The 26,264-nt window shown below is 40.0% G+C and overlaps 1 protein-coding gene and 1 long non-coding RNA gene across 25 annotated transcripts in view; one reads left to right on the forward strand and one right to left on the reverse strand.

The window, feature by feature from the left end:
- Window positions 1-11,018, forward strand: part of LOC129735259 (uncharacterized) — a 73,815-nt gene extending 62,797 nt beyond the window's left edge. Inside the window, exon 3 of the long non-coding RNA XR_008730679.1 lies at window positions 10,602-11,018. This is a non-coding gene — a long non-coding RNA (uncharacterized LOC129735259). The remainder of the gene's footprint in view (window positions 1-10,601) is intronic.
- SORBS2 (sorbin and SH3 domain containing 2) overlaps window positions 1-26,264 on the reverse strand; it is a 231,738-nt gene that overhangs the window by 10,316 nt on the left and 195,158 nt on the right. For 18 of the 24 annotated variants that reach the window (XM_055700755.1, XM_055700831.1, XM_055700776.1 and 15 more), the window contains 8 exons: window positions 21,713-21,765; window positions 20,821-21,008; window positions 16,857-18,416; window positions 13,742-13,830; window positions 11,036-11,082; window positions 9,649-9,763; window positions 9,425-9,553; window positions 7,179-7,382 (listed from right to left, as the gene is read on the reverse strand). In XM_055700755.1, the coding sequence (XP_055556730.1) occupies window positions 7,179-7,382; window positions 9,425-9,553; window positions 9,649-9,763; window positions 11,036-11,082; window positions 13,742-13,830; window positions 16,857-18,416; window positions 20,821-21,008; window positions 21,713-21,765 (2,385 nt within the window). Of the gene's footprint in view, window positions 1-7,178; window positions 7,383-9,424; window positions 9,554-9,648; window positions 9,764-11,035; window positions 11,083-13,741; window positions 13,834-16,856; window positions 18,417-20,820; window positions 21,009-21,712; window positions 21,766-26,264 lie in introns of all 24 variants that reach the window. The other 6 variants (XM_055700843.1, XM_055700858.1, XM_055700873.1 and 3 more) reach the window with 2 other exon arrangements.

The following is a 26,264-nucleotide window of genomic DNA, read 5'->3' on the forward strand; positions in this document are numbered from 1 at the left end:
CACCCATAGCTCCTTGTATTCCACTGCCCAGACCTCCAGTCATACTTTAGATTTGAGCCACATGCCACATCTATATATGTACACATACGTATTTTTACATCAACGAAAGTTACCAAAGTATCAGTATATAGTTTCAAGAACTCTCTGAAGAACCTCCCTTCCCTTGTGACATTTGGGTCCTGGAAAGGTCTCATGTTCTTTCTGCTGTGGCAGTTGAGAGCAGACTTTAATCACGGACAACATGCATAAAGAGAAAATGACGGGCACTATCCTTCCTTCTCGGGTCCAGCCTGTAGGCTAAGTAGCAAGAAACGACGACAGCCAAAACCTGGCTATATATATAATACTTCAGCTCTCTATCCTGGGAATGTAGTCAGTGTTGACTGCTGAAAAAAATTTGCTTACTCTTGGGAGGAAATAAATCTTTATCTCATTTTGGAAATATTGTACAAAAAAAAATATCTGTTGTCAATAGGACTGTATCTAATAATTTCTACAATTTTCAAATAGAGAAGTCTATACTGGTGAAGTTTATAATGGAATCTGATCCCTAGACTTCAAAAATAATCCAGGCTTGAAACAGTTTGAAAACAATAATTGAGCTAGAACTCTGTAATGACCCCTCTGACCTGCAGTTCTTCCCAGTGCTCTGGCTGCTGTGTCTGCAAGATGAGTCACCTCCCCTGGTTACTTGTGTCACGCTTCCTGCCGTGCCCCACGAAGAGGAGCAACGCACTGCCCGGGAGGTTCCCAGAAGCAGAGCTTTAACACGGGTATTCCTTCTATCTATTCTCAGCTGGGATCAATATACCTTGCTCAAACAAGGGCAAGGAATATCAGCGTCACCTAAAATGAATTTGGGTGTAGATGAGGAATTTTATGAATTTTGTTGGCTAGGCTAAGCAAAACTTACCCATCAAAAGGACTGCACAACTGATAAATTACTCAAAGTTGCAGAAGCAAACGCGATACTGTGTTTTACCCCTTCTTTCAGGTGCAACATACCCAAGCCCCTGACAGATTCATGCCCTGGAAAGAACCCTTATGACTCTTCCCTACTTCAGGAAAAAAACCCAACAGATCTGGTTAACCTCAAGACTTCCTTAAGTCTATTATGTCTGGGGTTTCCATGTACACACACTGTAAGATGTGGTAGATTTTTAAAAAGAGTATGTTGTTGGGTTTTTTTTTTTTGCCATAAGTGTAATTACTACTTTTTCTAGGATAGGTTTGTTAAATTTTTTACATTATTTTTCTTTTTTTCACGAGCAAATGGACTCTCTGGAAGTCAGCATTGGAAACTGACTTTTATCTATCTGGAGCAACTTTCCAGATCTTGTTTTTCTGCCGCAGAGCTGCAATGCTAACACAAAGCGTAGTCCTGAAGAGGGAATAATCTTTGTTCACTCTCTGACTAACAGAATTGGTATTTAGAACGTGACCCTCTGCAGTGGTGCTCTGCCGTGAAGTTTATGACTGTTCTCCCAGGCTTTCGACTGAAATTGAAAACACTTCAAATTAGAAACGTTTTTCAGTTTCTGTGTACTTGAATATGATTCTGTTTCTTTTGATTAAATAAGAGTCACTGATGTCCTGGCATGGATTTAAAACTGAGTTGAAGACTTTCCGCTTTCCTGTCACTGGCATCCCCTTAAGCTGTTTCACTTTATCATTAACGGTTATAGTTTTACCTTGTGTTTCATTTGAAGAGGGCCTGTCTCAATACTCCATGTGCTATGTTATTTAATATTAGTAAATGAAACAATACATCTGAAAATACCAAACTCAGCGTTAGCCTTGCAGTTATTTAATATACATGGAGATTTGCGACAATCCATACTCGAGAGGTGCAGTGACCTTTACCTGTGGGGAGTCTTTCTCCTGCTGACGTGAGGGTTTAGAAAGGAGAGGAGGTGAGAGGGAAGCAGTGGACGGGGATGTTGTAGGAACACAGTGAGAAGCTGGTGCCTTGGCAGAGGGAAATGGACGATCAGAAGAAGTGCAGAAAGGAGGATCAGAGTCTTCTGATGTTCCCACAGAAGGCAGAGCTGGCTTAAATGTTTAAGAAAAATGGGAAGCAATCATGCTATAAAACCAGCTGTGAAGGCTGTAAAACGCTCGACAAGGAGTTAGGTAACTAACCTGAACAGTGAGAAATGTGATGCTGCCTTTATTATTAGTCAGTCTACTTTTCTGGAAGAAAAATCTTCCCTCAGGAATCAAAACAAGTTGTCAATTCGTGGCTGTGAAATCCATGTGGATTTCACCTCTATTCTTATGGTTTTCTCCTGTGTTTTTCAGGTCAAGTAAGGGTAGATGCAGCCTACAAAATCCTTCTAATTAAATAGCTTCACACTTGGCCTAAAACATATTGTCCTAAGTATCTGATCTACATGTTTGCGTGTGTCAGCCAAAGCGACTGCCTGAACATACTGTTGAAATAAGTGCTGGTCAGACAAGCACCTCTTCTAAAACTGCCCAGAAGCCCCACAAACTGTGTAGCGATACTGTGGCATTTAATGGCTGCACACATTTGGGATAGTTCAGCGATGTACTGTCCCAACGAGGAACTGGGGAGGGCTTTAGGGGAAGCATTTGTTTAACTGCCAAACATAATCTGATCTGTTATTATTAGTCACATTCGCGTAACAGAGTCTACTATAAATATATCCGCTGGTGAAGTGACACATGTGAAGTACAAACCGCCGAGTGCCTGCGGGAGGCGTGTCCCTTCCTCTGAAGGCTGCTTACAGCATTTGCTTGCTGGGGCCTCTGGCACAAAAGGGTGGCAAGCGATGGGCCAGTGAAGCAAACAGTTCACTGCCTTTCTGCATCACAAGCCTGACGGCAGCTAACAAGGACAGAAGGGAAAGGACCAGCAGAACCGATACACCACTGAACTTAGTGGTGTGTAAATGGCTGCTTCTGAGAGGGGGAAAATCTTTTTATCGACTGCAATAGTATAAAACCGTGCCTGTGCAAAATACAAACATGTAAATACAAGGAAAGGCAGAGAATAATTATACTGAGTAAGCTACCTGAACACAGAAGCCAGGTTTTCCAGAAATCAAAATACCTTGTCACCATTCGGTGAAGTGTATCCTTCATAGCATACCATGGAGTCTCCTCCACTTGCTATTGGGATTTCTAAATTGTCATGTTCCAGATCCTCCTCTATATAGAGTCTTGTCAGTTCTTCTGTTGTGTCTTGTGCTGCTCCTTGAGGCTTTGACTGACCCCCTATATTAACTGACAGATCTGCGGTATGGATTTCCTCTCGGTTTTCAGCAGTTGCAGCTAGCGCCCTGGAGACTGAGCCACCTTCCTGCGGCGAAGGGACGTTACAGATGGTGCCAACACGTTCACTTTCTCTTGTAGGATCTGACAAGTCTCTAGGTAGTTCAGTAACCGAAGAGTCAAGGATACCTCTCAAATCTTTACCCCTTCCTGGTTTGGTATTGTTGTCGGTATGCTTATACGCTATGTCGTGAGATGGGCTGGCTGAAGATGGGACAGAGGTAGATGCGAGAAAGGACAGAGGAAGAGCTGTAGGAGAGCTGAGAGAAACCTTTGTATTTGGAATAAAGTGCTCCTCCTTAACTTGGTGAATGTTATTACCTGGGGAGACTGCTACAGTCTGGGATGTTGTTAATGCCAAAGAATTGAGTTCTTCTAAGTCACAAAGAAAACTGTCTGGAAGCGGCAGAGCAGGTAAGATACACATGCTTGAAGGTGAAAAACCAACAGTCCTTGAAAACCAGTCACTAGTGTCAGCCTGGAGAATCTTTTGATCAATGTATGACCAAGAGGAGGAAAGGTGTCTGGGAAGTGGGGACAGTGCTTGGGAAGGCAACTTCAAAAATAAGAAAAACACGGGAATTTACATAAATAAATAAGCATGACAAAGAAGTAAGATATGATTAGAAAAGAAAAATGTCTGTGCCATCGTCTGGATTATAGAGTATCACTTCAGTGAGCACGGGTGTCTGAAATCATTACTAGATGAATCAGAGCAGCAGGAAAGACATCTGAAAAATGAAACCGTATCGGGTTCTGGCCTGGGGCTTAAATGTCAAACATGGAGACAGCTCTGAATCATTACATTCATGAATTTGACCTGCATTTGATCTGCTCAAGTTATGTTACTTATGGTGCTCTGTTAGTGAGCCTGTCACAGGTTATTAAATCATACAATTAATATTAATGTCATTTTCCCCAAACCACTACTGTTATTTTGAGAATAACATTTTCAGAAGTACACTTCAGGTGTCATTAAGTATTTCTTTTAAACTATAACAACTGAAGTAATTTCTAATTATCCTACTGTTATTACTTCTACTTTTTCTTAGTTTAAGAAACATCTTTAATATATTGCATACTTTTATTAAGGCATGAGCAGCTACAGAACGCTTTTTTATTTTCTCCCCAAAAGTAACCCTATTAGTTCAAAATCACACCAATATTTGTGAAAGGTACATTCAATTCTAATTGAATGTAGGCATCAACAATGCTTTTAAAGTAATGACAGCACAGTACACAGCAGTATATTTTGAGTACCATTACATAACATTGATTGAAGTATCCTTCTGGTAAAAGAAACGTCCTTTCGTAAGAATGAGAGACTGGTGAGTCATACGTACACAGCATCAGTAGATATCCATTGCTTCAGTAAATACTGAAAATGCATTTTTGTTACTATTAATCCTCAACATTAAAATTGAGTGAAAAATATTTTGAACTCATTGTTAGCATTATCCAGACTATTTAGATGTACATCTCTTTTAAGTTATCTGGACTACTTTAAACTTCTAAGTATTACTCTAGAATAGGAAAATAATTTCGAAAGACTAAATTAACGTCACGGAATAGGAAGGTTAATTTACTTACCTTCTGTTTGTGTTTTCTTGATGCAAATAGCTTTATTTTATGGTTAGACAAACCTTACTTACAGAGTTTTGTGTACCAAAGTAAATAGTATAGACCAATACAATGCAGTTTGCTAAAACAGAGCTAGGCTGTTACAAGCAATACTCTGTCTCTTTCCGTCACCCTTTCTTTTGAACAAGGCTCTCTAACCTGTGGTTTTAAGGTAAATAAAACTGCTGAGAAGACATCACCGTTTTTACTTTTCCATGGCTACAGGCTGCGCTAGAGCTAGAGATGGTCTAGACCAAGTTAAGGAGAGCAAAGCTTGCTCCTGACTTGAATTGCATGTTTATTTTTATTGCCATTAGGCCAGAGAAGTTTAATGCAATTGCTGTAGCAGCAGGGAGTGATATATGCTAAAAACTGCAGAGGAATAGGAAAAGTGGATTCAGTGATTGTGGTAAACTCCAGAACATCTTCAGGACTGCTAAAGCCCTTCTAGGCAGTCAGGAACAAGATGTGTTCTTACACGGTGTTGCCATTTCTGAATACAGCTGAACTCAGAAACGACATGTCTCTGTAAAAGTGTCAGTAGAGGCTTCTTTTTTCTTCCTCTTCTTTTTTTTTTTTTATATTTTTTTTTTATTGACTTATGCTAGAACCTAGATGATTGCAGAAGTTTCCTCTGTTACAAAGGCGGCTTCTTCAAATTTTCTTCCCTACGTAACTGATATAGTAATATCGAACTTAATAGTGGCAGGACAGTTTTGTCATCTGAATGTAAATGCTCTAAAGCATCACCTATGCTCAGAAGGGTTACAGGGGTTGCACAGACAGCAGCTTTAGCTGCAGGCTGCCTTAGAGACAAGCCTGTTCCACAGAAAACTGGGAGCGAGGCATCTCCAAACAGAGACAGCTCCGTAATGGAGCCCTAAGCTGCCTCATGCTGCTGACTGGCCCTCAGGAACCTCTGGATTCCTGTAATAATAAGGGTCCCTAGCTGATGAACATCTCGGTCTGCAGCTACAGAATTTGATGCTACTTCAACAGTTTTGTTGGGATGGAAGAGAGAGGAGCTCGTTCTCTGTTGTGACATGTTCTGGAAAACCAGACAAGACCTGTTCTAGCAACTGTCCAAAGCCAGCTCCTATTGTTTACTCATAAGTAGTATTTCCAGAGACCACTGTTCTCTAAAAATGGTATCTTTTGGGAGCTCTTCCCAAAGCTGCAAGTAAACGTGGAACTTATCTCAAAGCTGAAGCATGTAAATGAGCACCAATATACAAGTATATGAAAGAAGGGGAAAAAAAAACCCAACTAAAAAAACAAGTAAGAGATTAATAGCAGGGTAAGAAGTTTGTAACTACACACACAGGCCCACCACCCACGCTGAAGAGAGAAACACCAAAGCTAAAGAGGATGATTTAGAAAAGTTTCCATCCTGAATGTTCAAAATCATTGATAATACAGTAATGCTAATCACAGTTTGTATGTAGAAACTTTCTTAGTTTCCATTACTGCCAAAGAGGTTATGTTCCCTGCAGAGGTGATTATGAAATCTCACAAGTGGATGGTAAATTGGAATACAGGAATTTTTTTGCAACATCCTGTAGTATGATGTGTGATGGTTACATAGATTAGGAAGGAAAAGAATTCAGAACCTGTGACGGACATTTGGTGTGAAAAATTACAACTATAAAGGTCTGAATCCAAGTTCATTGCCAGTGTGATGACATCTGCCTCACTGCTAAATGAAACAATACTGTCGCTGCTGTACCGCGCCAAAGAACCTCCGTTGTACCAACTTCTAGAGGGTGAACAGCAAAAGGGTGAAGGGACAGTACAGCACCAACGGCTGTTCGCCTTTACTTCGAAAGGCACGGAGCTGGTCTGGGCAAGCTGTGGCCCCACGCAGACTGCCCTCCTGCTTTTTGTGTGCTTACAGGACTGCAGGCTTTTAGGACAGCTGTGTCACGGGAGTATCTTCACAGCGCACTGTGAAAAGGCTGCTAGACGTATCATGAATGCTTACGTTCTGTCTAAGGCTCCCAATTACATTTTGTTCTGTTGGCTTGATTTTTCTGCCCACATTTTGCCTGACAGCTCAATAATGTGATAGCTAATGAAGAAAAGAATACTCAGCTATTAAAATACTTTAATACCAATAATGCAATTACACCTATGCAGGAAAGAAAATGTAGTGTATTTAATGCAAAAAATAGGTATCACTTTATGTTACAAAAAAACCAACAACCAACCAACCCCTAAACCCACTCTAGGGCTGACAGCAAAGAAAAAAAAAATATCCTTACCTTCGTTGAACTTAAATGGTGTATTCTGTCACTAGAATAGCTTTGGGGTATTGGAGGATCAGGGTAGTCATCAACACTTTTTGATGCGTTCTTTTTGATGACTTCTACATAGGAAACAGGGAAGATGCCTTGTCTGTTGGTTCCTGGTATTTTACCTTCATACCAGTTTTGATCAACTCGCTTAAGGAGAATTACTCTGTCTCCCTGAAATGCATTATGAAAACGAGTTATCAGCAAATACATTGTAAATTACTTTTTTGAACAGCAGATAGTATTTTAACACATTGTGGGGGGTTGACCTTGGCTGGATGCCAGGTGTCCGCCATGCCACTCTATCACTTCCCTCCTCAGCAGAACAGGGGGAGAAAATAAGATGGGTCAAGACAGGGGCAGTTTAATGAAGCAATAGCCAAAAGCGCATGTGAAAGTGAAAGAAACCAAAAGATGTTATTCTCCACTTCCCATCAGCAGGCGATGTTTGGCCAATTCCCGGGAAGCAGGGCTTCCATATGCATAGCGGTTACTCCGGAAGATAAACACCGTAACAAATGCCCCCCCTTCCTTCTCCTTTCTCTCGGGTTCTCTATCTGAGCAGATGCCATACGGTATGGAACATCCCACCGGTCAGTCTGGGTCAGCTGCCCTGGCTGTGTCCCCTGCCAAGACCTTGCCCACCCCCAGCCTACAGGTGAGGCGGGGGCAGGTTGGAGAGAGCCGTGATGCTGTGCCAGCGCTGCTCAGCGGCATCGCAACGCTGCTGTGTTGTCACCGCCTTTCTAGCCACCAGCACAGCACTGAGGGTGCTGTGGGGCTCGGCCAGACCCGGGACACGCCCAGAATTATTTTCCCAGCAGTGCTGTATCCCATCAGTCTTGAGCATCATCTCCATCTCTGCATTGCTTTCCTCTTTATAATAAACACGTATACAACTACCATTCCAGCAAAATGGACCGCTGGTCAGAGGGGAATCTCATGTTGTCTCCCACTCTTGGGTGGGAGATTAATATTTAAACTTTTCTAAGGAACATAATCTGTTTTGATAATTGGCCAAGCTACAAGCTAACATGTTAACTCTAATATGCAACAGTGAGTGCTATGAACGTTTTTCCTTAAAAGTGATAAAAATTAAACAATGAAATCCAAGCAAGTGCTTTGTTGTAAGTAAAATTGGAATAAGTGGAGGTAAAAAATTGGAAGAGAAGTTAATGGGAAAGATGCGTTTTTCCTGTGTAAAAAAAGATGGACAGTTGGTCACTCACTGGTTTTAGAGAGCTTAGCAACTGAAATGGGAAATATCAACTTTCTATTCAAAAATCTTCCCTGTAGTGAAACTTCATGAGCTACTCCCTTCTTTGTTTTACATGATGTGCTTTTTACCATATGTCCTTATGTCTCAAATCCTTCCCCATTAGTTTTGTGTTCTCTTGGGTTTCTGTAGTGGATTTGTGGAATACCCTAAAATTATCTTTAGCATGATGGAAAAAAAGAACAAGTTGCAACATGCAAGTTATCGTTTAAAAACAAATCAAAAGCGGGCTGTCAAGATTATGACCACCACAATAAGCACAAAAGAGAATTTTAAAAAGAAATAAATCGCGAAACTGCCCCCACCCCTAGCTCTCTAAGTTCCTATTCCTGATTTTTTATTTAGATCTCTCTGAATATTTACTGATCTCAAATGAGTGGAAAAACACCCATTACCTTCAGCGATGCTGGACTGGGCTCTAGGTCAGCATCAAAAACCTCTATCCTTAATTTTATTTCAAAAGAAAGACAAACCACTGAATAAATTCTATGAACTCCTTTTTTTTTTTTTTTTTAAGAATTAAGAGTAAGAGGCAGAACTTTCCAGTGGATAATGTATTTTTCTATTTCTTCTATATTAAAACCCTTATCATGATAACTGTGACAGCAAGAAATAATTATTAAAAGAAGGAATGGATAATTGAAGTGAAAACTAGAAATTTAGGCGGGCCCTCAGCAGATATTTGCGTATCTCTCATGTGCTTATCTACCACAATCCAGTTTACATGCACAACGTATTTAAACTATTTTCACAGCAGGTAGCTGTGACAGACCGTAAGCCAGTAACCCATTACGTTAGTGGTTTCCTTCCATGACATTGCTTTGTGCATAGCAAATACCGAATGCAGAGTGCACCACAGCACAGTATTTAGTTATACATTAATTCTGCGCAGCAGTAGACACTGTAATGGTATTTTGACAACGATAGTTCTAAACCGTACCTTTCTAAGCGATAACTCCACATTTGTGTCTGCACTGAAGTTGTATTTGGCAATAGCTTCTCCAATCTCTCCAATCTGTACAGGGGGAGGTGGCCTGGCAGGCTGTGCTTTTTCGGGGGGAGAAAGTTTCTAAGGAAAAAGAGAAAACACAGACTTTCATCATTTTCATGAGTTTGTGGCCCTATTACACAAAGTAATTCAAGGAATCAAAACAGAGAACAAACCTCAACATAAGAAATTGGGAATATTCCAACTCTTCCATGATGCTCACCCTCATACCAGTTTTGATCAATTTTCCTGAGGATATAGACAGTATCTCCTTTCTTAAAGGACAGCTCTCTGTAACAAATTTATTTAGATCAGATATTTACAGCTTTACATTTGAGTCTTACACCTGCATTGTCTCAGAGATCTTTACAGTTCAGAACTGAAACAGAATGTGACAACTAAATGTATGAAGAAAAAGTGTCACAGCTGTGGTACATTTACCAGTTGATTACACCATATAAAATGGAATGATTCCCATTCACGAATTGCAGGTACTAGCTTTAAGGTATAGAGGCCTGTTTGTATTGCTAGTTATTACCAGAGCACTTACCACAGGGTCTGCATGCAAGTCTGATGTCTTTTGGCTCGCCTGTTTATGCTCTTACGACAGGCAGCTGAAGGATATTTGCTGTTCCTTATGAAACCAGTAGGGAAAACTACAGAAATATATTCCACATCTCGATGGCCTGTAACTACCTTTATGCAGCAGCACAGCTTGGCGTGCTTCTGCTCTATGCATTTTTCTTTCAAGGCAGCTGTTCAGAGGCACGAAGAACACAGGATTATGTTCTCACCATTTCTGATATGCAGGGCCTGTGATAGGCTTAATGTTGGATACAAAAAAGGGCATTATCCAAATCATTAGGAATATTTTCAGATCCTGGCCTGGGAGTCCTTTACTGTATCATCCACTTGTTTTTTCCAGAGCTAATCTGCTGCTCTGATAATTCAGGCTGTGAGTTTTCTATCAGACACAGCTAATGTAATTCTAGTGTCGATGTCTGGCTATATCTAAAGATCATTTACGTGCCCTGGATCATCAAAGCAGCAGCAGGAATGAAATGCAGGCACTCTACTTCGACTCTCTCATATCCTAACGCAGTGTTTCCTGATTTTATTTTTCTTATAGACCACTGCGGTTTGCCTTGGTATGGGACATGTCACTCCTGCAGAGAGCCTGTGTATGTTAAGACAGACTGGAAGATGATGAAGCGTTATACAGAATTTCGATAAGCACACTATCTGTGGCAGTATTTTAAGCACTGTACCTTGTGTAACCTAAATAAAATTCATGACAAAGAGCATTCAGTGGGTCACCCTCAGGGATGCACAGCCATTCACGTGTTCAAACAAATACAATGGCGAATGTGGCGATTTAGGACATTTATATTACAAAGCAACTTCTCCCACAGTTTGCTGATGCACAGACTACCTGACAGCCAGCAGGGTCGTCTGCTTCCTCAGCATTTGCTGTTGAAACTGGCTAGAACAGCAGTTAGTTGCCACAAGTGCTAGAGTTTTCTTGAATCATGAATGCTCAAATGAACAAAAGTTAGTACTTACTTAGAAGTCTGAGCTTTAAAGTCATATACGGCTTTAGCTGGCAGTTTCTGAAAAGTAGGCAAAGTGATTAATACATTCAGGTAGTATTACTACATGGGAAACACGTTTCAGCCTTAAAAAGGTGACCCAAGACCCCAAAAGAAAAGGTTGTGTGCCTTACAGTGGTTCTTGCAGTAACAGGCAATTAAATATACAACTTCCTTTTTTACAGCAGTTAGGCATTTGGGCCTTAGGATTTTAAAAATAGAAATAGCAGCTAAATTTTAATACAGAGTGCTTTGCAATTTTATGTTTAAGAGAACTACAAAAGTAAAAAAAAAAAAATTAACTAAATGCCAATGGGACTTGTAGGCAACTAGATCTGTAGGTACAATGGAAATTCACATGCTTAGAATTCTCTAGTCCTGTTAGAGATTAGATGCCTCTCCTGTTAAATTTGTTCTCTTCAGGCAAATTTCAACTGCAAACACTGCATCACATTTTATATGTATATGAAAAATTACTCTGACAGCTGGAAAAGGTTAGGAATATTTTAAATTTCTATAATCACGTTCATAGTTTTAAGAAAGTCTGAGAAACACAGTACCGGAAGTGATCTCCCGAGTCATTTGTGCAGCTCTCTTGCTATCACAGGCAATCAGATCATATCATTCCTTTCACATAGTTATCAAGTTCTACCACCGAGTATCTGTAAGCTCAACATTGTCTCAAAAATAAAACTGTTAAAACAAACCCTACCTCTCCTCACCTGTGTGGTTGACACTTACATTGTTCTCAAAGCTGTCCTGAAAACACGAGCTGTGATCCGACCCAAGAGCCTCACTCATCTAGTGTCTGCCTCTGACAGGTAACCAGCACTAGATACTTCAGAGGAAGGTGCGAGAAGTGATTAGCAGTATTATGTGAGGGTATTTGGAAAAGTGATTTAGTTTTTCTCTGCAAGTACTGGCACAGATGAGACTGCTGCATTTTTAAAATATCTCCCACCAGGATACGCTAGTGACTGATGATGAGCTGATTATGCCATTTCTGAGAGATACTATTTGTAATGATGTAAGGGTGCACATCCTTTTTGTAAGACGAATACAAAGGGATACTTGTAAGTTTAGCATTTCACCTTTCTTCCAGGCCAGATGCTCTCGACTGGGTTCTCTCCCTTCTTGTCATCTAAAGGCTAGCGAATTTAGCATACCTAGAGCATTGTCTCTGCTATAATGAAGAAGTCCCCAAAGTTATTACAGGGATCCTGACAACTTGCATTTTGTAATAGTCATACAATTTTCCATTACAGGTCACCTTCAAATAAGATAGCCTAAATTTTAAAGCATTTTTCTGTTCCCTGCTGTTGTTAAAAATAGTCTTTTAGATGGGAGGGGATATTCGTGTGTGTGTGTATGTATATATATATATATATATATAAAATGGTAGCTAAGCCTTTTTACTCTTTCCTGGTTTTGGTACAGCTGGTGCTGTAACTACTAAAGCAAATACTGTAAGAAGGGTTATTAAGAATATTAAAAGAACACCAGAGCTGATTAAATACAAAATACTTTGAAATGTACGAAACATACCAGAAACAGAAAAGCCTTCTTTCACCTTTTTAAATAACAGCAATCTTAATTAAGAATAGCTGGTAGTGTGTTTTACACATTTTCAAAATTGAAAGATGACTTTCAATGTCACAAAATCCTTTAAAAGGAACACACAATATGACTCCTGGAACGTTTTTAACCTCCGTTTTGTAATGAGGAGTCTTTAGTTGAAATCTGACTCTCAATGAAATTGCAGCAATATAACCATGTCAGTGGGGTGTAAGTGGATCTCAATTCAGATCCTGCAACCGGTTTTAACCTGTACCACCATTTAACAAGGTAGGTGGTCCAGAGCAAAAACTTAAATATTAGCAATTAAAATACAGGACTCTCTTATGCTGTCATTATTTTGTGCAATACTTAAATAAAAATCCAGGGAAAATGTTAATAATCTATGGTCTGTAGACGTTGGTTGTACTTTATGATTGAATAAAATCCCTGAAGCCTGTTTGGAGAGCTTTTATTATTCTAGATTTAGAAATATTCTTAAGATCCTGAATGATATACTCCGCTTTTTGTGTGTACAGTTTTCAGCGATCTTAGTGTTCCTTTAAAGGTTGTATGCCTACTTCCATTTCCTCCTCCAAAGCATTAATATAAGCAATCACCAACTCTTACAGAAATCAGAGATCACTCTTAAAATAAGTGGTTTTGTCTAATGCATTAACAGAAGTGGTTTTGCTTTTTCGAAACAAAAATAATGGTGAAATACAAATGTTCTTTCTAAACGTTTTAAAATTACTGAGCCATTTTTTTTGTGTAACGCTCAAAAGAACCTTTCCCCAGCCATGTCAGCTATTCTTCTCTTCTCCGAACACCCACTCCGGTCAACTTTGACAGAGCTTATCAATGACTAGTAAATTTATGGCCATATCTATTTAAACATAAATAGAAGACGCAGTTTGTGTCACAAAGCTTGATATTCTTTTAATTTGTTGAAGTACCATTCTCCTTAATGAAAAAGAAGGATGCTGTTCCATCTAATGATACGATAAGTAACTGTTCCTTTGGTCTGTGTCATTACAGTGTCTTAAAGCCAACAAAAATCTCATCTCAGATATGTTACCCATTTTCCATATGGATATTTCTGCATTATTTATTGTTGTTTTGCTACCTCTTTGTCTGTGATTCCTCTTCTATCCCTTGGAGTACATCGTCCCACACCAGTGAAAGCAGAAGAATAGCTTCCAGGAGGCTCCTGGTCTACTGAAAACAGAAATCACGTGAAACTACGGTAAATTAAACACCACCATTCAAATCTGTGATGCTGCTTGCTTTCGTTTAGGGGGGGTGAGGAGACACTGAAATCTATTGTTTTACCTTTAATAGACATGATGGCTAAAGTGCACCTTTAAAGAAAAAAAGAGGTAATAACTCTCAAGCAAAGGCTGTCCTCTGATCCACAGCAGAATAATGTATGACAGAGGATCGAGAGGGCAAAATCACACCTCGCTGTAGGAAGGGCTGCACCCCTACTGGGCCACACTGAAGACACGACAGCAGTACTGGGACTTCAGTCAGCTCGCATGGAACTGTTTCAGAATGTCAACAAATATAATTAGATGCACAAAACATGGTTAAAGCATGCTTCGATGAGAAAGCAGTGGAAAAAAATTGTTTCCTCCTCAGTGATCTATGATGCATTTCTACTTTACCAGGGGCACGTGTTAGGCAGCACAAAGGAATTTAAAAGTATGTTATTCCATAAAAACAACTCTGTATTGGAGTACAAATTATTAGTCACCAATCTATGTGGCAGATTTTCTCTAAAGCACAGTTTACTGTTGTTTGTTCCAGAATGGTATATTATAGGATGGTGAATACATTTTTTCAGTTTTAATAAAAATAAAATCAAAATCTTACACTCTTTATAGCTCTGCGAGTTGCTGATTTGAAACGAAAACGTAATGGAATTATTTTAGACCAGAGGATGAACTGGGCTGCCTCTCGACTACTCAGATTTACTGTTTTACTCTCCTGCTGCCACAGTGATACCTGCTAGTGGAGACATATGACCAATGTTTGTCTTCCTTTGACTTCGTTCACACAATCTGTTCTCACCAAACCCATACATTTCTAAAGGAGTACAAGTAGAAAAAAAAATGAACTGAAAGCATCCAATCCATTAGGCTGGGGTCTTACAGAAGAAAGATGTAAATGGTCTCCCGCGGGCCGCTGGCTAAGCCACAAAAACTTTGGGGCTATTAATTAAAAAAAAGTGGAGGCAAACCCCAAGATACTTGTATTATTTATGTCATTGGTTGCAAGTATGTCATCACCAAGAAGTATGTCACAGTACCAGTTCCGGACAGCCTTCCCGATATGTCTGTGAATGCGGATCTACGCTTACTGCATAAGCCCAAAGATAAACGCCTCCAAAGTCATCTGTCCTTTTTTGTCTTTACACTCTAGTAGAAAGAGCCGGACAGGGGAGGGAAGGAGTGAAAATGCAGAGGCTTCAGGAAGAACAATTCCCTTTGTCTCTATACAGGTCCTTACGGAGTCAATGTTAGTAGCTTTCAGTGGTGTTTGCTATGACCTTGAAGTCTCCGTGTGGGTGGTGGCTGGAAGAGGCACACAGAGATCCAACAAAACATGAAACTCGATTAGAAGTAGAGCTCAGCCATGACTGGTGCTAATGGAAGTCAATGGAATATTCCGCTGTACTCATTCTCCACGCTACTTTAGAGATATTAACATTGACAGAGTGTACCACCTTCCTCATGCCAGGCTCCCTCATAGCTGCAGAGCTATTAGGAATCTGTTTTCACTCTGCACTGTGCATTTCCTTATTTTGGAGGACTGGAAAATTCTCATTTCTCAACTGTGATACGTGACCAGCGCAATTTCCAACACTTCAGTCTCACCATGTAGTACTGCCTGCCAGGGTAATCACACTCACGCCTCAAGTATGACCAATTCAATTCTGAACTGGTTTTATAGCTCTTTTTTTCGACTAAATTCCCTGTTCTCAATACATCTGTTTTATCTAGTTAATAAAAGACGGGAACAGCTTCAATTCTGATTTCTCTCGAAATACAAATTACTAGCGTGGTACTTGCAAAAGTTATAGAAATGCGAGATTAAAGGTAAGTGAAAGAGGGCTGATCAAATATCGCATAATTGACATATTAAAGGCATTCTCTCTTACATCCTTTTGTGATTTCAAGAATAGCTTTGTAATGTCATTAAATTCTCAGAGATGCTCTGTCACAGAGGACTGTATGTCTAGAAGCAGAATTCTTTAACACAGAAGTGTGACCATTTAAAAAGAGAAAGAAATTACAGACTTGCCAAAAGCATTAATTAAAATAATCTGGGATACACCTTAGTGCACTCCTGCTATGAATCTAGTTTGCTTCCTTTAATATTGCAAGGCTTAAACTTTAAAAATATTTTTAGCTCAATTTTTTTTTGAGAAAAAAAGCAGCAGAGCAACGAACAACTCAAAGTAGTGAATTTAAGACCAGATCACTGTCCAGATGGACTTTTTAAAGTTATACTTACCCTGAAAATTTCATTCAAGTTTTGATTATTGAGAATTTCCCTTCTAAGAGGAGAGGAAATTTCTAAAAACTTCAGAGATATATTAAAATTCTATGAGAGGAACAAGTTTTGCTGCCACAGAAATTGGAAATTCTATTGTTTGAACAGTGGAAATGGAAACTTCCTAAAATGACCTTAAGGTCTATTCACAAAAAGTAATATAGAGCAGTGGAATTAGTGCATTTTCATATGAAAACAGAATCAACTTTATATGATACTGGCAGGATTAACCGCATTTTTATCACTTACATGTAACAAAACTATACAGTGCAACACGTTTTAGGTGGAGATATTTTTTTTTTAATAATAAAGGAAGGACATCATCTTTAGTGTTTTCTGTTTGACCAGCATCTGATGATGCATGCATTACTTTCTGTAGTCTTTTTTCTTGGGGAAAACCCCCCACGTTGCTGAAATTAACACCACCATTGTAATTTATAGCACTAATGACCTATTAGATAAAATACATTACTCTAGTTGTCCAGATTACTGTATTTTGTGAATAGACCGCAAATTTGTCTATCCTTATCACCTACATAAACGACATCCTTCATTAAGAATTCCGTGGGATGAAAGCTTCTTACAGACAACGCAAATAGAAGTGGAATGAGAAAGGGTGGGAAACACGGGGAGTCGGGTCGGATGAGTTAAATCACAAGGACAGAGGAAGAAAGTTAATCCACCTTGGAAACACAGTGCACTATCATTGTTGTTAGTCGCGTCCATGTCTGGGAAAGAGGCACTAAGAGGTAATCTTCCACAATCGTTCTGGTACAGGGGGCAATGGATAGCACCATCTTGAGGCAGTGGATGCAAAGGCTGGTGCATGGGACTCTTTTTCAGAGCTTTAAGAGATGAATTCCTTTCTGGAATGTCTGGAAGCAGCTCAGTAATAAGTCTGTGTAATATGCTGTTGTCGGGCAAGCTTCCCCTTCTTTTTTCAGCTTTAATTTGGTCGCAGATATCTTTAAGTGCTGAATCTAGTGCTTCAAATACAGATGACTTGCATTTTTTCTTTTCAGTTTGTTTTTTAGGAGCTGCACTTTTTTTCCTCCGGAAAGGCACTGGACTGACTAGGAATGCTATCTTAGAAAGGCCAGATTCTGCTTCCTGCCTCCTTGGATCTTCGGTGGTTTCTTGTTTAGCCCTTTCATGTTTTAGCATGGTGGTGAAGCGGGTATAGGATGCTGGGCATCGCCCTTTGCAGGAGCTGATAAGATGCCTGTGGTGATGGTGGTGGTGGTGGTGGTGGTGGCCTGATCCATAGAAGCTTTCAGACGATGTGAAGGAAAAGTGGTCAAAGTCACTTTCACTACAAAAGGATGAACCCTCTATCTGGATAAAGTCACTGAGGTCAGAAACCACTCCGTCTTGATCGCTGTCTGAAAAATCCATATGCGAACGTGGTGGCTCATCACTGGTCACTTCAATATGAATTGGCACCAGGGTTTTCGACTTGTAGCTCCGTTGTACCTGAGAGGGATGTCTGCCTTGACTTTCTTCTTCCAGCAAGGACTCAATAGAAAATCGCCTCTTTGGACATAAGCCATTTTTAGGAGGCTCTAGCGTAACAGTTGACAACATTTCATCACCTAGATTCGGCATGGATTTTGACTTCTGAATTAATTTTTCAAATTCAGATATTCTGGTTGGCACCATGTCTCTGGGCACCTCTTCAGTAGAAGACTCTCTCCAGCCTTGAAGAATACCCTTGTGCTGTTCTTTTTCATACTGCAGTATTCTGGACTTCACAGAACAAATCACCTCAGAATTCATCAAGTCCTTGCGATTGATGCGGTGCATCTTTTTGTACATTTTTAGGAAACCGGGGGCATCGTGTGCGGATCTGTGACGAACTCTTGACCTACTGCTACCACGGCCCTCAACATACGGGGAGGCCCAGTTCATTGAGCACACTTCTTTGGAGTCCTCCTCACACAACAGAGAGCCCATGCTTTCCGACTTGGCCTGTGCATCGGGAAAGCCATCACGATCATCTGTTAACAGATCATCACAGCTACGAGATTTTCTCTTTGGAGAAGCAGATTCTTCTGTGCTGCTCCAGACTTCTGCATTTTGACGAGTCATCTGCCAGCCATTCTTGTAGCTGATTGCCCTTCTTGAATCGTTCGGAACAGCTAAATGCTGTCTGTAAGTGCTACAGTAATCTAATTCATTTGAGGTGTTGTGGTTGTGCACTGAGTAACTTAAAAGGGACGGATATACTTTGCTAATATCCCCACCTTTATAATCCATAGAGCAGCATGGTAAAAAAGAGACATTGCCAGAAATTAAAAAGATTCAGAAAGTTGGAATCAGCATCAGTAAGTATTAGAAAGACTAGAAAAGAGACAGCAATTAAAGCATCTATCAGCTTAGGTCAGTACATAGGTTGCTACAGCCTGGAGCAGCAGAGCTAGTAATTAAGTTATTTTCCAGCTGTAAAAATGTAGTCATGCTAATTTGAACATCAAAAAGAATTCCTTATGAATTATGGAGATGTTACCCCCTCCATAACCCCCCTGCCAGAGCAACACAAGAAAACAATCATTAAAACTGATTTTGAAGCAGGTCAACAAGACAATAAAAGCTGCAAAGGATTTAAAGACGAAACCAAACAACAAATCTAGACCTCAGTCAAATATTGAATTTTCCACCTGTGCATTCTGAAAGAAGCCGTTCAGAATTTTGAAAGTGAATAATGCTCATAGAGTTCACTGCATCTGCATATTCTAAGGTAATTAAGGTAAAGATAGATCTTTATATATGATCAAATGGGAAATTTCTCCCAGTTGTTCACGGGCAGCATAAGTAGCCTGCTCTTCCCCAGAGTGGTATCACTGAAGGGAGTGGTGGTTTCTACACCTCACGGATGGCAGAACAAAGTGGCTGAGAACTGCTGTATAGGTGTAAAGGAAGATGTATCAGCTTACTAAGCCTAACCAGCATGTGGAAGAAACACTTAGACTGACTTCCATAACGAAGCCTGAGTTTTCAAGTAAGTTTCAAGACATTTTTACACACAGGGTAGATCTGTAAGTCACTATGAGATAAATTTGGAACTGCGGTCTCTCATACTTGCACTGAACTTCAAAAATGGTCTCAACGTTCAGTTCAAGTGTCAACATTCAGTTCAAGACACATGCTTCCAACAGCCCCATCTGCGTTCTAAAACAACTTGAATGCAGATCAGAAACTGAAACACCAGAGTTCAAAATCCATGCTGATCCAACAGCTTATGACGTGCTACTTCTTTAACAAAATGGTTAATTCCAAGAAAAATTAACATTCTAGTGGGTTTCATGATGCTGGGAGAGAACCGAGTGACACAGCTAGGTCACCTTCCTGAAGTTAATTAGCTGTGCTAGATGTTCTTAGGGGAAGGATTTTCAAACACAGGACGTGTTTAAGTCATAGTAAGTGCTCATTATCAGCGGTGTAGTCAAAGGTCAATGGAGGTGAATGGAGTTTACCAACTCTTCACTGCCTGGCCTGGTACACCCAACGGATGAGTCTACCTGCTTTTTAAATTCCTGCTGTAACACTGGGTTTAAAATATATTTGCTTTTCCATCACTGCACTCTTAATATTTCTCACTAGTTTTCTTTGTCTGACACGTTCTGTTGCAGCCTGGATGTTGTGTTCTTTTCAGTGGGAATTTATGTTTACAAAGCTTTAAACCAGGGGTCCTCAAACTACGGCCCACGGGCCGGATACGGCCCCCCAGGGTCCTCAATCCGGCCCCCGGTATTTACAGACCCCCCAGACCCCCCCGTGCTGGGGGTTGCGGGGGGAAACCAAGCAGCCGCAGATGGCTGCCTGCCACTGCATCCGCACGCCGGCCCCCTGGTTAAACAGTTTGAGGACCCCTGCTTTAAACGGTCCCCAATGCAGCTATAGGCCGATTAGTATAGCTACAAAATACAGCAATTGAATTAATAATGTAGAAGGAGATGTATTGTATACATATTACTCTGTATGTTACTTCCATCATATATTTTACGGGAAACCTGCTGTCTTGCTAAAAAAACCCACCTGAAACCCCAAACCCAAATTAACAACTGATTCAATTATCTCTTTTCTGGAGAGACATGGAGGGCAGTAATAGAATGGCGAGTTATTTGAAAAAAGAAGCTAATTAGATTGTATGTGCTGTAGTAAATACTTCAAGGATTTACAAAATTGGACTAGGAATGTTTGCTTGATTAAATTAGGTCCTGACAGCTGACAACATCCAAGACATCATCTATAGACTTGAAAGGTATGCTATCCTGGAAACCTAGCTTTAATCCTATAATCTTATTTGTCCTGATTTACTTTCTGTGTATACTGAAAACAATTTAAAAATCACAATAATCTAATAAGACAAGAATGGAGTTAACAAAACCTGATAGGTTTATATATTGCAGTACAAATCATAGTCTTTAGTTGGTTTTCTTTTGTTACAATAAGCAGTTGAAACCAAAAAATCCTTGTTACAAATCCACCTTTTCATCTTAAATAAACAAGCTGGCCTTTCATGAAAGGCCCCAAAGCTGTAAATCCCCCAGCGAAGTGCACTGAGCAACAGCAGACAGTTGTATTTACTACCAGTGTACTCTAAAACACATCATCAGGTGTTCTCTGCTAACAAACATGATCTCTTACCTTTTGCTCTTGATGGAGAAGAAGGAGACGAGCTAGTTAAAGGCTTTCTAAGGGTGGTATATGGGCCTTGTGCATCTGGACGGCCCGGGCTCGCTCTGTTTGCGTTCTGATCGCTGTGTGCCCTCTGATGACTTACGGCAGGTTCTGACTTCCTTCGTTTTCTGTAGTCACTCGCAGTACTTGCAGAACTACAGAAATAAGCAGTGTTAGCAGCAGTCTAATCCTAAGATCAGAATTCAGGAATTTTAGAAGGAAGCTCATCAGTATATTATTGGTTTGTAGATTAAACAACACCCAGGACAAATGTATCAAAAAACCAAAAACACGTAAAGGGGAGAAGCACCACTCTCAGACATCTTACAGCATATGTCACAGAGAAAAGCTGAAATTCTTCTTTACCTGATTGTTTTAAAGTATTATACAAAATTGCCGTGTCATTTTCATAGTGAAGGCTTTGAAACAAATGCATCAAGTCTTTCTAGACTACTTTTTGGTACTAGAAGATCAGTGCAAAGACAGGAAAAAGACAAGACAGAGAACGGATGAAGTAGTGTGCTTAGCGGAATAGCACTGGAAGGGCTGCAGGCAGCGAGGTTACATGATAGATCGCTGCGGTTGAGAGCGAGCTCAGGGACGTCAGTGGGAAGACCCAGAATACAGCATGGCTTATTTGGAACAGAAGGAGTTAAGTCCTTGTAAAAGAGAAGTAAAATTTACATGTCAGTATCAAAACACGATCACTCTCTTCATGCATCTCTCTATTTTGTCAGTAGCTCACAAGGTGAATGTCACAATCGGACTCTTTGCAACATCTACTGGTTTACATGTCACAAAGGAAAACCCACAGGCTGCGTAATCTGTGTCTACTGAAATCATATATTGCATTTCTTACCTAGAGGGCCTGTCCAGGCCTTTGTCCGTTGAATAGTGATGATATAAGGAAGTCTGTAAAAACAAATATATGAATCTGTTATATGTCTGTATTTGACTAAAGGGTGACCATTTCTGCTTATCATGCTTGATTATGTTTGGTTACTCTGTGACAAACCCAATCAAAACAGACTATGATGATTATCATCCTGGGCACTCCAGCATAGATACTGCAATATTTAATGAGAACAGTTATCGAGTTTTTAAAAAGCATCACTAGATTTTGTTTCCTATTCCATTTCAGTAATGTTTCTTTATTTTAAAGCACTGCTAAATAATGATCCCAAGTCATGCTTCTCCGTAACCTTTTTAAAACCAGATACAGAACAGTTAAAATTAACTTGTACTATAAAAACATGAAAATAATTCCTTTATGCGCAAGTGAGGCCTGCACAGCTTCTCCTCCTCTCCAGTTACCAAAATCCCACAGTCAATTGCAGCCCATTACAATCACAATTGTAAATCCCGTGATGTTTGTGGCTAGTAGCTGACCACCCTGTATTCCTGGTAAGAAAATTCTTACCACTGAACATTATTCGGTCTAATGGAGTTACAAAAGTAGCTACTGCACAAACCCTGGAAGATGGAAGGGAGTACTGCTCCATAATCTTATTATTAATACAAAGTCAATCTTAAATGACTATTAATTTTACAACCACCATTTAATACATCTCAAGCCCTCAGTCAGAATTCAGTAATACTACGATTCTGATAACCAGGTATGAACCTAGAACAAACTGCATGGTCGTTGGGGTATTTCTTCATGGGTACAAAGCAGCGTGGTTCAAAAGTCAAACTTGTTTCACATTCCTGGCATGCCATTTCAGAGGTAACCTGAGGGACTGGAAATAGAACTATCGTAGATTTGTAAGCTGCAGATTTTTCTCTCTACTTAAGCCTTCCAGACTTCTTCTCTGTCGGGAAAAAATCTGTACAGACTTTCCTCTGTACAGAAAGACCGCAGAAATAACAGCACTCATGGCCTGTGCAAGTGCTTTTTCTGTTAGGTAAGTCTTTTTTCCAGTGATCTGAATTGCGAGTCCATGAATAGGACTTCACCCAGATTTGTTAACTGACATGTATACTTTTAGAAGTATAAGACCATACTTGGAAATAGATTTTACTATTTACTAAATAGGGATTGTATACCCTACATGACACTCTAGAGTAACTAAACTACTTTCACAGGTGGGGCACTATAAAGACAATATGATTGTTCAGTGAAGAGTTCATTTGTCAGTAGGCTTCAGTATTTAAGACCTGTATGGAACAAATATCTAAAACTTGAGCTAAGATCACTCTGATTTTCTCAGTACTTTTTAACTTTTTAACTTTTTAACTGTAGTTTAATTTAAATCACATTAAAAATCAGGTAAAAAAGCCTTGCGGCTTTTGGTAAGAAGAGCATCTGAGATGTAAACAGCTAAAATATATTAATAGACAGATTTAAAGTTACTTTCCAGAGAAAATAAGTCCTCTATATTTAAGGTGATCTCTGCATAGGGTTTCAAAATAGTTGTTTGTTTTTTTTTTCTGAAAAGAAAGTTCTTTGATTTGTGGACAAGTCTTCAAGTATTTCTTCTGTGTTACTACTTATTACTACTATTATTCTCACTGTTAAATACTTTTATGTTCATAAGCTCCAGTCTGGATCTGAAAAACATGCTGTATAAACACGAAGGCAGGATCCCTCCTCAAGTGAGATTCCAAATCTGAGGTGATTTATAAAGAAAATGCTCTCTGCAAAAACCAGTAACATCAACCTGACCCCTAGAAATGGCAGAACGAGGTCCCCAATACTTCTCGCAAGTCAATCTTGGCTTAACTCGTACAACACTGTGGCAGAACTAGCTCTAACATGCGTTTCCGTTAGATTAAGCGTTATGAATATGTGCTGTATCCTGTCAGTAGTGTTTGTGCACAGCTCTTGTTCCTCTTGATTTCAACAGAAATTTCAAAGGCAACAGATTTTGAAAGCAACAAATTTTGACAACAACATTCGGTTGTAAGACTGGCAAACAGGGTTATGGCAATTCTGTTGTTTCACCCAGAGACAGCACAGGAATTGGCCTGTAATTGAAAGAATTTAGTTTCTGGCCTATTTCAAGGCCATTTTAGGGGGAATCTTAAAGTAAGCACGTATCTAGGAAAAAAGGAAATGCAAAGTTTTGGTTATAACTGCTCTGTTTCCTTCCAATTTATTTTGCAATGAAATAGGCTACTGGGCTAAATCATGAAACCACGACAATTGTTCCACATCACTGTTCTAGTCACTTGTGCGTTTAAACTTGCTGGTCTGCATCAGTTCAGAACAGAAGTAACGCAAGAGTTGGGGAATACCTGTAACTAAGAGTCACGAGCTCTAGAAGCAATGCGCCTTTGCAAGATTTTAAAGTATCTTTTTTACTATTCTGTCACCCCTTTAGAGGCAAAGCTGAGGCAGTTTCTCTGCTGCTGCTTGCTGCAATTCTTACCTGATGGATACTGTTGAATTGTTCCTGTCAGAGCTCAATTAGCCCCAAACTTCTGAAACTGCTTCCAAACAACAAATGTGATTCTACTGTAATGCGCTACATTGTTCTGTATGATAACGATCTCGTTTTATAATAGAATGGGAAACCAAAAGAATAGGTTTGCTCTTTTTCTCATTCATATCCTTCCACTGCTGCACTGTATCCTGGATTTTCAGGTTGTAGAAATTGATTCTCAGGTTCTGGCGACATACAACTCTGCTTCAGTGACTTCTGCTACGGTCAAAAGAGGGGAGGCTAGAAATAAAAGCTCCAAAAATTGCTTCAGTGCAATGCTAAAAAAAAAAGGGCTACTTGTCATGCTGTCATTTTCAGTTCATCCAGCACAACCTCCAGACACATGAGAGGAGACATGATCTCTCCTCTATTCATCTGCATCTCATTTACAGTAGAGAATGACATGCATGCAACCCACAGTGTGGGCACGACAACAGGAAAGAGAAAGTGGCATTAAAAAAGTATCAATGGGAATACGCCCACCTGCTAGGCATTACTATTGTGTTCGTTCTTTGTAAATTAGCATGTCCTCAAGCCACACATCCGCAGTTTCCAGCTTGTGTATGACAGACCTTCACACAATCTGGGAATTAAGCTGTTACCCAGAGGAGCAAGGTGAGGTCGTGGGACGTAGCCTCTGTTCTCAAGGAACAGGGAAGCGTGCATCAGTGATGTCAGGAGGATGGCTGCTCAGTGGGGCACGTGTGCCGTAGCAATAACCCTTTGGAAGAAAACTACCAACACTACTGATCATGTACCCAGCTTCTCCCAGTGTTAGGTGTCCCAACCAGTGGAGGTTCACCTCACTCATACAGTGATGTATCCCTTTCACAGGTGGCTTTCGGTGCAGTGGTGCTCCACATACGCTTTTTTCCATGATGGGAGAGAATATGAGACTGTGGAATACCATCAAGTCTTATCACAGCACTGGATTTTTGTTTGCCACATTCACTAAAACCAACTTATTTTTCTGCAAACTAATGTGAAGTTATTTCTTACAAGTTTCATTTTCCTAGTAAAACATTGTCGTGGTGGAACCACCTGGCTGAAACCAGGACAAACAGAGATTTCGAGGTTTGTGCTTTTTGGTTTTTTTTGACCTCACCTGTCACTGCATTGTTCTTAGGTGATAAACGAACCATGCATGATGCTTTAAAATACAAACTGATTTGAGGATTTGAATGTAAAGAACAGAAACAGGTAATTGTTGACCAAAGTATTTTAAGTACAGTAACCTAGATCATGAACTCGGTGCACTTAAACATTAGAAGGTGAAACAAAACCAATCCATCTGCTCTGGGAAAGGAGTAAAGAGTCAAACCGCCTTTCCACAGGCAGATGAAATAAAAGCCTGTGTTTTGAAGCCAGGTGGTTATGGAGGTCTGCTGATGATCATCAGACATTCCCAGACAGGCAATAAACCTGCTATTGGCACTCAGGAAATGATCCCTATTTTATTTCTCAACATTTGGAATGCGTATGGGGCTCATGATGAGTGCATTACCATTTACCTGTTCTGTCCAAACAAATTACCATTGTATTTGTCTTTAAAAAATATATTCTGAATAACCTATTATTCCTGAGTCTTTACTCTTCACCCAGTTCCTAGTTTGAAGTTTTTCTTTACATCCTCTGAAAAAAGGAAATTGCTTTATGACAATTCTGCCACCACTATCCAACTTCAATGCTTTTACGATAAATACCTACTATTATGAGTTCTGCCTGCAACACAACCACAGAAACCCACAGCGGAGCTGCTCACACCAACAGCCAGCGTAACCACGGCTCTCCTCACATTTCTATGCACCACGGAAACAAAAACCTCAGCTCTGTGCACTTCCCTGCGCTACCCACAAAACACACTGAGCCTGCTCTGGTAAATGTCAAGAGTCTCATTTCAAAAGTGGCCACAACTATCAACCTCATCTTCGTTGACCAGTTACCCCCAGAGCCCAGTACCAGCAGAGGAAGTGTGGGCTCACTGGT

The sequence above is a fragment of the Falco cherrug genome, chromosome 1 (assembly GCF_023634085.1).
Source record: "Falco cherrug isolate bFalChe1 chromosome 1, bFalChe1.pri, whole genome shotgun sequence".
NCBI classification, from domain to species: domain Eukaryota; kingdom Metazoa; phylum Chordata; class Aves; order Falconiformes; family Falconidae; genus Falco; species Falco cherrug.